We start from the raw sequence: 10,441 nt of genomic DNA on the forward strand, positions 1-10,441 counted from the left end.
GGAAAAGGCTTTTTTCTTTTTCTATATGAGAGTTGTCCTGATGGATGAAAGCAAGAAGGACTGGTGATTTGCTTACCGATGTTTAAATTGCCTAAACAGAAAGCTTTAAGATATAAATCTTTATGGGCATATTTTTTGTCCTTTGTGCTATTTTTTTTTTCTGTGCAGAGAGATTGCTAATGTTTCGCTTCTTGTTATGACTTCTCTATAATATTGAACTGTTTTTTATTTTTAAAAAATGGGACGTGCAATAAGAATCCTTTTTTCCTAAAAAGGATTTAGAGTAAAAAAAACCTTTAATGAGAATGATCATCACGTTGTTTTCTTTCAAGTATGACGTTTTCAAGTATTATGCCATGATGATGGTTTTTTTTTCTCTGTGCTACTTCTGAAGCAGCAAATCTTGTATTGCTGTGCGTTTTGTGGTGGGCTCTGTGCGGGTTTTCATCTGAAGAGACCTTTTACTCTTTCTAATCTAAACAAGTGTGCATTTTTTGTGAACCGAGAATGTCTTTCCGTTTGGTTGAGGTCGCATTTTTATCAACAAAAAATGTATGTGGTAAGACGGATCGTCTGCAAAACAACTTTGCAAGCAAATGAGAATATAAATGGTTCTGGGATCTTTTTCTATGTGATGGCCCAAGTTAGGTGCTTGTATTATCCTGCTAACCTTGCGATGGAAAAGTCTTTGATGCGCTTAAATAGAAAAAAAAGATCGGGTTATTTTTTTGTTTGATTCGTTTTTAGTTGTGATACACTTCGCAATTTTTTTCTTTTGGGTGTGGGGGGCAGGTCGACTTGTTTTAAGAAGGAAAATTATGGGAACGTATTTGCCGACTATCATAGATTCAGTCATAAAATAATATTCGCTATTGACAAATCGACACGTATTTTTTTTTTTTGGTGGGGGGGCTTAGAAGAATGGTGCCGTTTCGTCTTTTGGTCGTGAGGCTTTCCTTTGGTTTTCTCATATAATACTGCCAAAGAAAGGTGGAAGAAAGTGGTTGATAAAAAACCTATTGGTGCTGTTTTCTGTGTGTGTTTGTTTATCAGATGCTGTGTGTGATTTGTTTGTGTTTTCCTGCTGAATAGCAAGAGGTTCTTTTTTTTTTCAACCCACACAGCCTTCCTTAAAAAGGAGATTATTATAATTATATACTGAAAAAAAGATATGTCAAGCAGAGGCGGTCGTGGCCAAGACGAAGGTGGAAACCGCGGTGGTGAGAGAGGCGGTCGTGGCCGAGGCGAAGGTGGATACCGCGGTGGTGAGAGAGGCGGTCGTGGCCGAGGCGAAGGTGGATACCGCGGTGGCGAAAGAGGTGGTCGTGGCCGCGGTGTATTTGGTGGTGGCGGTGCCGGCCGAGCCAACCAGCTACGGGAAAAGGACGTCATAACAGCATTTGCACAAGGCAAAAAATATGATTGTCCTTTGGAAGCGTGGAGTAACTTCCTTCCATTCTATACAGACCGCGAGAAGGTAATCTTTATTTACCTTGTCTCGTATGAGATGAAAGATGGCGCTGAAGTTTTGGTGGATCGCGTAAAGGAAAAGGCTTGTGAAGAGTTGCTTCGCAAGATGAAAAAAGAAACCGGTGAAAAAACCAGTTTTGACTTCGCTCAGTGTGTGTGCACTGGGCAAGCCGTATTATCCCCGGAGCGGCTGCCCATAGAAGAGTTTACTTATGAATTNAAGAGGGGACGCCGTCCAAAACAGTCGCACTATGTGGTGCGAATTTCTGAACTAAAGCCTGCTGTCTTGCAAGTTGAGGAGCACCGAACGGAAATAAACACCATAATCGGCAAAGCTGTGCAGGTTTGCTACAAAGAAAAAAACGGAAGCAAGTACATTGATCTTTCTCAAGGCAGGGAAAGTTCTTCTGGAAGAATAGCGACGTTTGATGGAGTGATCCCCAAGGTTTGTACAGCTACTATAAAGGGGAAAGAAATGACCGTGCTTCAAATTGACACGTGTGTGGTAGTCGCATCCGCGCAAAATTGTCTGCAGGTGATTGAAGACATTAAAAGGCGGGAACAAAAAAACTTTAAAAGGGGTGTCATGGAGCGTTTTGTTAAAGCGAAAGTGTGCACGATGCTGAACGGTGGTAAAGGGGATCTTTACACCGTGTTGGATGTCGCGGAAACCAAGGCGGGAGATCCTGCCAATTTGAAAAAAAATCCACAGCAAACATTTGTTGGGTATTTTTTGGAACGCTATGGGATGAACATAGATCCCAACCAGACAGTCTTCCGCTGCCGTACAGCAAGTGGAAAGACAGTCTGTATTCCACCCGAAGTTCTTTACGAAATGTCGGTTAGCGATGCCGACAAACGCCAACTCCCCCAACTTTGCTCGTTGTATCCCAATGACCGTGCCGAACGAGTGAAGCGGGTTCTCCGTCGTCTTGAGACGGAAGAAAATGGAAAGGCCGTGAAATTCTTGAAGGCTTTTGGGCTTTCTTTTGGGAATAAGTTTTTATTCGTCAATGGCCGTGTTTTAAAACCGGTAGAGGTACTTATTCCAAAAGGAAGCGGCTACAAATCTGTCCAAACCCTCGGGGACAGCAATCAACAAGGGTTTGTAAAGGAACTTCGGGATTTAAAGCATCCCGGAGAAAGACAAACTTTGGACTTTGTGGTCTACGATGAAACACGGAGAGGCGAGGCCCTTCTGAATACACTCAGTAAACATTTGGACACCATGAACGCCGGCGTTCGATTGGGACGGGCACATTATATCAATCGAATCGGGGAGGTGAAAAACACCCCACAGAAAAATGTTCTTGGGTTTGCTTTTTTAAAAGTGCCTGAGAAGGACAGCTACCGCGCCTTGAAGGCGGCGTGGGCAAAGAGGGGTATTGTAAGCCAAGTGGTGGCAAAAGATTTATCTGACGGTCGGGATGCCCCAATTGTGATGGCTGTTTCTCAACAAGTCAGCGCGAAGGATGGAAAGTTGAATTGGGTGCTGGACGTGAATAAACTCTGTCCGTCTTTGTCGTCCAAGACTTCCAAGCTCGGTGGAATTCTGGTAATTGGAGCTGATATTGGCAGTGAGCAGCAGAATATACGAACTGAAACCAAGTCAAAGAAACAAGATTTTTACACGGTCGCCTTCGTGGCGTTTTATGTGCGGGGATCAGAGTGGTCTCCGTACAGTAACCACTACCAGGTGAACGGGCGGCAGCAAACAGTTTTTGCGAGCAACCGTGACGCAGAGGAAATGTCATCGACCGAAGATGGAGGGGTGGCCGTGCCATCCGAAGTCCTTTCGGAAAAAATAAAAGTCTTTTTGCCGGAAGCCAGGCGACACTTTGCTGATAAAGGCTTGAACACGTCAGCAATATTAATCCTCCGCGGCTGTGCATCAGAGGGGGAGCTGGTAAATGCGAAACAGCACGATGCTGCCTTTTTGGGTGGCGCTCTTAAAGGGAACTTGCCTTGTGCTGTCGTGGCAGCGCAACGTTACCAACACACACGCTTTGGTGCAAATACTCCAAGTGAGCCAAATGTTTTGTGCAATGTCCCGCGAGGTTTCGTGACCGAAGAGGCCACTGATAAAAAATTTGGCGAGGCATTCTTCTTGAATGGCGCAAACTGCACCCTTGGGCACGCGCGTTCAACACTGTACGCCGTCCTTCATCGGACGGATTCATTCGAATTAAGGGAGCTACAATCACTCTTATATGGCATGGGCTTTTTGTATCCCAACAAAACGGATGGGCTGCCGCTGCCGCTGCCCTTGAAGTGCGCAGCAGAGTACGCTCGAAAGTTTGTTGGCCTGCGGGAGGTGCAGGTTATGCCCGAGAGCATGCGCACAAAGTTACACTTTCTCTAGAGTCCCGGTATCTTGCTGCTGACGTGAAGGAAACGAGAAGCTTCGCCTTGCGAAAAAAAAAATAATCTGTTTCTGTAAGACAACGAAGCAAAAGTACGACGAAAAAGATGTCTTGTCCTCCAAAAAAAAAGACAAATCAAAATAGGAAAAACTAGAAATGGAAGAGAGGGAGAGAATGATGCGGAGAAGGGGGTACTGATTGGCATCCTTCTCTGCACATAAACAGCAACAATTTGTAAGCAAGAGCGAGGGAAAACCATCAACGAATATGAATCAACATGCTTTCAAAGTGAACACCATTTTTTTGAGTGATGCATTTATCATAAACACGCATTTGTAAGAAGGCTCAACAGATGAGTTCTCTATTAGAGATTTTTTTTTCATGATGAGCAAAAGATCTCTTTAGTTAGCAGTTCGTGTGGCAGCGGAAATTTAAGTATGATTGCGCTTCTTCTTGCTTTTACACAAACACTTCCCCCCCCCAAAAAAAAAATTCGATTGTCAAAAGAACCGACGGTGCTTCTGTCCCTGGCCAATTTGTAGGCCGGAAAGACACGACAAATAATCTCTGGAGAAGAGGGCACTGCCAAACTTGTTAATTTAGTGTTTTAAACTTAATGTTGTTTTGTCTGAGCGTTTTTTTTTTCGGTCTTTTGTTTTCATCATCATCTAATTTGCTTTACAGAGGAATAAGACTGCCCTGCGGATGCAGTGGTAACCCTTGCTAGAAAAAAAAATATGGGAAGTGAAAGTAATGATGTTTTTCCGATTGCCATGCCATGCCATGCATGCTCTCTAAGGGGTTCCAGAAAAAAGGGATGTTAAAACGGAGGCTTCTGAACAACCATAAACATTGAGCGCGGGTGTCATGGAGAAGCGAAGAGTAATGCAAAAGAACATGTGGGGTTGTGTGTAGGGAGCTATGGGTGTTGGCAATTGAAGGCATATGATGTATTGCTCCGTGTGCGTATACGTGAGATACTGACTGTGCCCTCTTTTTCCCCCAATCATTTCCATCCAAGATCTAGTGGAGATGCCTATTCCTTTTAGATCCTCCATTTGGGTGTGTTTGTCAATGATGACGGTCCTCTGTGAGGCCTCTCCAGGTGGTATCATGCTGGGTGGAGGAGGTGGTGATGAGGAATTTCATCCAGTAGGTGGCATCTTTGGTGGTACATTGTGTGGCTTACATCCATGTCCCATCGAAACCCCGATTTGCTGCGGGGGACATGGACTAATGTATCACTATTGTGTTCGTGGTGGCGAGAAATGTTGCAATTCGGAAGAGGGGTATGGAATTGGATGCCAACAAGGGGAGATGTGCTGCGCGAATGCGTATGATGCATCTTGCTGTGGATCTATGATGACCTGTGGCGTGAATGAAGGTAATCTTTCAGTTTGTGTGCCAGATAGATGTGCTGCCCACTCAGACGTGGATAGATGCTTGAACGACGAAGATGGGAATGAATGCCGCTGGTGCTGCGGGGACGGGCGTTGCGTTTCTCCCACGCATAGGTGTACGAATGGGAAGCCTATTTCAAGAGGGCAGACCTGCCAGTCGCCTTGTCAGTACGCTGATACTTGTCTTCGGTGCCTCGATACCTCCGCTGGCGACAGCAACACAAGTGAATCGTGCCTGTGGTGCTGTGCCACACAAAGCTGTCTCCCAGCATCTGAGCATGTTGGCTGTGTGGGTGACCAAGCATTGTGGAGCACAAATGACTGTGATTTTTGCCTTGCACGAGGGGCCGGCAGCGCGTCATATTGGATCGGTAGCAATGACATCTATCTAGTACTTGCAGCAGGTGCTGCTTTGATATTAGGCGTTGGTAGCATCTGTTTCCTCATACACTTCGCGGCACGACACTGGAGGCATAGGGATGAAGAGGCGCGTGACGATGCTGGCGGTGACGACACTTCAGCTGTTGTGCCAAGAAGAATAAAGCCATGCGTGCGTCGCCATGGCTTCAGTCAACCTGAGAAAGTGTCACACCGGTTGTGGGCAAATAGTACCATGACCACTACTACATTGCCGGGTACCAATGCGCTTCATAGTGGTTTGTTCTCCTGTTCTGTGTGTCACTCTAAATTGTCTGTAAAGAGCCTTATTGGGGGCTTGACGAGCCATTCGCCGAGGACACAGGAGGAGGGGCAAGAAACGTATCATGTATCCGCAACACCTATGCCTTGTTTTGATGCTGACGACAATAAAAGTGACTTTGATGATAGCGACAGGAATGACGATGTTGTCATTCTGTTGCCATGTGGACACCTCTTTTGCTACCACTGTATGGGCCTGGGTAATAGTCAAGATCCCACTGTGCTATCGAAAAAAGGTGCTGGGTCAAAACATTCTAAGAAAAGTGAGGTGAACGAAACAGATAGGAGAGCTCATGGAAACAGCGGATCTAAAGTTGCTAATAGTAGACAGCGAATGACAACCATAGGTATGAATAAAGAAACGCAAGTTGCGGCACACTGCCATGGTGCATGCCCTCAATGTAACTGCACTATACAGGATGTTGTTTTGGTGGAGTGCGTTGTTAGATTGTGATTTTACCTATTAATAAATGAAGCTGCTTCTTTGACGGGGTGAGGTGGGGATAACAAAATGATTTTTATTTTATTTCCTCTACTCTAGCGTTTGCATCATTTCTGGTGTGCGAACATAAAGGATCAAATTGTATCTAAAGGTTTCTTTAGTTTTTGCATGTCCAGGCCTTCTGTTCTGACACTTCTTTTTATATGACCCTTTCTGTCACTTTGTTATAGTAAGAGCGACTGCCTTGCCCGGTGGGCCCAGTCTTTTAGATCTTTTTTTCGACAGAAAAAGAATGCAAACGATAGCGCGCCTACCACAGTGTCTACTGCTGCTGCTGCTGCTGCAGTTGGTAGAGGCTGTGGATTCATCTACAAAATTATCAGATTCTGGTAATGGGAGACTAACTCTGAGAAAAAAAGTGTCGGCACACTGGGGTGAAGAAGCTGATGAACTTGATACAGCCATGCAGGAGGTGCTTCGTGACAGACCAGTCCTGATGATCCCCCTCCATCTCTCAGAAATACGATTTGGCGACGAAAACAAATCTTTTAGGGGAAATGTGGCTTGTGGTGGTGGTTACTGTCCCACTGATGTCCCTATATGTTGCGGGGAGAGCCCCTACTACTACTGCGTGCCTGGTGGGACTAAGTGCTGCAGCTCTCCAAGGGGTGATGCGGCGGCATGTGAACAAAGTGCTGAGTGCTGTACCTCACCGAGTAGTGCCACTTGCTGTGAAAGGGGCACATCTTGTGTTCAAAAGGGTGATGAGGCGGCATGTGTTAGGGACACATGTAGTGTGCATGCAACAGCGGATGAATGTTTCTATCAAGAGGAGGGGTGCGAGTGGTGTTGCTCCGAACGACGCTGTATCCCTAAAGGCCGACTGTGCTCTTCAGGAGGAGCTGCTGTTAAGCGAGGTGAGGCTTGTCCTTCTCCATGCCAATATGCGGACACGTGCAGTCTTTGCACCTCATACAACGGAGAAACAAATGCATCGGACACCTGCGTCTGGTGCTGTGGCACACAGTCTTGCATCTCAGTAGATAAAACCGCAGAGTGCAAAAACGATCAAATAGTGCACTCCATGAGCTTGTGCTTCGCTTGCCAAGCCAATGGGCCTGGCCTGCATCCACAATTTGTTGGCACATTTACACAGTTTTTTGCAATGCTATCAGGCATCGTCCTTATTTTGGGCATTATGGCATGTCTGGGCGTTGTGCGGGCTTTCATTTGTTACCGTGCCAATGTAGTGATGCAGAATGGAATGCGAAGGGCGGATATAGATGCTCAACTTGCAGTACGGCGCCATGGCTTCGGTGTGAATGAGTCTTTTCCTTCGCAAGGGCGATCGAATGGCGTGTTTCGGCAGTGCTTTGGCTCATTGATGATGACGTTTAGGCCAAAGTCAAAGCGGAAGGAGCAACACAGAGAAGATCAATTGGCATCCTCTTTGAGAAGTGTGTTTCATTGCACTTTGTGCCACTCTACCTTGCGTACACGTGCACTTACATCTGCCGCTAACTCAATGAAGGGAGTAGAGGCACCAGAGAACTCACACGTGGGCGGCCCGAACAGTAGCCTTTATGTGGCGGATGACGACCACGACGATTTCGTCGTAATTCTATTACCATGTAGTCATTTATTTTGTCGTCCGTGCGTGGGTTTGGAGGCTCCTCAAGGCCCTGCAGCAGAAGTGGGACGTGAGAACACTGCCGCCCACCCAGCAGAAGAGGCAGCGGCAGAGGTAGTGGCAACCGCGCCACCAGCACCACATGACGGTGAGGCCAGTCGCGCGAATAACATCAACCCTTGCCTCAGTTCGGAGGGAGGTGTGGCTGCCTTCCACGATGGGGAACAACCTGCCCTGGATGCCCGCCCCGAATCACGCGAGGGGCAGCCCTGGCAATCGGAAGAGCCCCCTATTCACGCAGAGGGGGCACAGTCAGAGACGAGAATCGGCGGCGCCAACACTACAAGGGGGGAACCACGCCGGCGAATCGCAAAATGGAAGGAAGGGCTGTTGCGGTCCTTGCGAAGACTGAAAAGTAGGCGTACTCGCACCACTTCGGTTCGTGCTCAAGCCGAAGAAGAAATTGTGGTGAATAGTATAAAACACAAATGCCCTAAATGCAAACAGGCTGTGAAGGACGTGCTCTTTCCCGAAAATATCCTTCAGTTGTAGTTGTTTTTCGTTTCTCGTTTTTCGCTTTTGATGTGTATGTGTGTGTGTGTGTGTGTGTTTAGAATGGAGCGGAGGGGAGGGGAATGAGGAGGAGAAGTGGGTAAGAGTGAAAGCTATCATGAGATGTGCGCTCAACAAAAGTAATGTGCAAAAGGCCAGAGTGAAAAATTCGGCACAGCACATAATACTATTGGATTTGGTTCATCAGTTGTGTATTCTGCGGTGTGTGAACGCACCCTCGTATTTTAATGGTACAGGCCCCCCCCCTCCCCCCATTGAGTTGAGGCCTCTTCGCCCGCAAAGACTTCGTTCTCTACTATGAGTTATAGGCTATTGGTTCTGTTTTCTGCTTACCTTTCTTTCTTCGCATGTTTAAAAATTTCTTTCTCCACTAGTGCATCTGCGCAGGGTGCTGCAGGTGACATTTTTTAGCTTTTTTTTCTTTCCTTTTTCTCTACCTGAACACTTTTGTTATTGAGACTCACGGTGTTTGTTACACCCTTCTTCCTATTGTCTTTTTTTCTTTCTTTCTTTTTCTCTTTGTTTGATGTTGGCGAAGGATAATTCCAAGGGACGGAAGGCACAACGAAGATTAGGTAGAGGTAGTGATTTGATCACTTGTCTGTGCTCAGTGTCCGATTGTGAAGTTTCTCACTGACGAGGGTGCGAGCCTGAGAGGTACTATTCCCGTTCTTTAAACGTAATATTCTTCCCTAGGGCATGCTACCATCACGTCTATGCCACGCCATTTCATTCTGGCTTCGTGAATATCCGTGGATGACCAATGTCACCATCGGGACGACCATTGGATTTTCTGCAGATATCTTTATACAGGGTGTGGTAAAAAAGATTCCACGAGAGAAGGAAGCTGTCCTGCCGCAGGACGTATCCCCATTGGTGGTGGAATGCCCCCGCATCCTGCACAAGTTGAGGATTCGCCTCAGCGGTGATAGGGACTCTCAAGTGGCTTTGATTGACCTACGGCGCAGCTTCATTTTTTCGAGTTTCACAATTCTTTTCAACACGTATTTTTTTCTCGCAATGTACAAATGGTTAGACGCTGTTTTCCCCCCATCAGTTGTGACACGACGTACAGCAATTGTGAAAGGATTTTTGAGTTGGGTAGGGGCTAACGCGACGACTCCATTGTACTTGGCTTATGTGGCGGCAATGAGTCATTACTTCATACACAGGACGGGCCGTCGTCAATTTGATGCCGCTGAAAGTGGTGGAGTTGGTTGGGTCGTGGATTTCCCAATTTTTTTTGGCGAGGTGAAAAAACAGGTTAAACAGCAGCTGAGAGAAGACTGGCCGGATATGATGCGATACGGTATTTTCTTCTGGGGCTTGAACTGGTTGCCGATGTTTTACTACATCCCTCCACACTTCCGCTATGTGTACGGGTCTTCATTGCAGGTGGTGTGGAGTGCGATTATGTCTCACCTGATGCATCGTGGGGTGAAAGTAATTTGATATGGATTTGGATGGAGGGGATGATTGTAATGTGTAGGGTGTGATGACGGTACGCAGACGTGAAAAGAGTAATTTGCATCTGTGATGACTTTTTTTTTTCTTCTTGCTTTTGTTTGGCTGTGTGTCTGAATGTTGCGTGTGGGAGATTCTTTCAAGGAATACATTAATCAAGGGCGGTGACAAACCATTTTTTGTGAGGGCTATTTGATCAATATGAAGCGTTCCTCATTAAAGTTGCTGCGTATCACGGCAGTTTTGATGCAGGGTTGGGGCAAAGGGTCCTCCTCTGGTGGGGGTTGGGGCGATGACGACGGAGCAGCTGCTGGCGGTGGCTGGGGATCAGGCGGCAGCGGGCGTGGCGGCGGCGGTGGTGGTGGCTGGGGGTCAGATGGCGGTGGCGGCTGGGGATCAG

The 10,441-nt window shown here is 46.8% G+C and overlaps 4 protein-coding genes across 4 annotated transcripts; all 4 read left to right on the plus strand.

Annotated features, from left to right (window-relative positions):
- Positions 1-1,171: 1,171 nt before the first annotated feature.
- On the plus strand, positions 1,172-3,832 carry DQ04_04891000 (putative argonaute-like protein; the record flags this gene model as incomplete). The annotated part of the gene is made up of 1 exon (XM_009313852.1): positions 1,172-3,832. The coding sequence occupies one exon, from the start codon at positions 1,172-1,174 to the stop codon at positions 3,830-3,832; it is 2,661 nt and encodes an 886-aa protein (XP_009312127.1).
- Positions 3,833-4,907: 1,075 nt separating this feature from the next.
- DQ04_04891010 (hypothetical protein) lies at positions 4,908-6,386 on the plus strand (the record flags this gene model as incomplete). Its single annotated transcript, XM_009313853.1, has 1 exon — positions 4,908-6,386. One exon carries the CDS (start codon positions 4,908-4,910, stop codon positions 6,384-6,386), a length of 1,479 nt encoding a protein of 492 aa, XP_009312128.1.
- A 1,153-nt stretch (positions 6,387-7,539) lies between these two features.
- Positions 7,540-8,556, plus strand: DQ04_04891020 (hypothetical protein; the record flags this gene model as incomplete). The annotated part of the gene is made up of 1 exon (XM_009313854.1): positions 7,540-8,556. One exon carries the CDS (start codon positions 7,540-7,542, stop codon positions 8,554-8,556), a length of 1,017 nt encoding a protein of 338 aa, XP_009312129.1.
- A 720-nt stretch (positions 8,557-9,276) lies between these two features.
- On the plus strand, positions 9,277-10,029 carry DQ04_04891030 (hypothetical protein; the record flags this gene model as incomplete). The annotated part of the gene is made up of 1 exon (XM_009313855.1): positions 9,277-10,029. One exon carries the CDS (start codon positions 9,277-9,279, stop codon positions 10,027-10,029), a length of 753 nt encoding a protein of 250 aa, XP_009312130.1.
- Between the last annotated feature and the right edge of the window lie 412 nt (positions 10,030-10,441).

Source organism: Trypanosoma grayi (assembly GCF_000691245.1).
Source record: "Trypanosoma grayi strain ANR4 Tgr_489_V1, whole genome shotgun sequence".
Classification (NCBI taxonomy): Eukaryota; Euglenozoa; class Kinetoplastea; order Trypanosomatida; family Trypanosomatidae; genus Trypanosoma; species Trypanosoma grayi.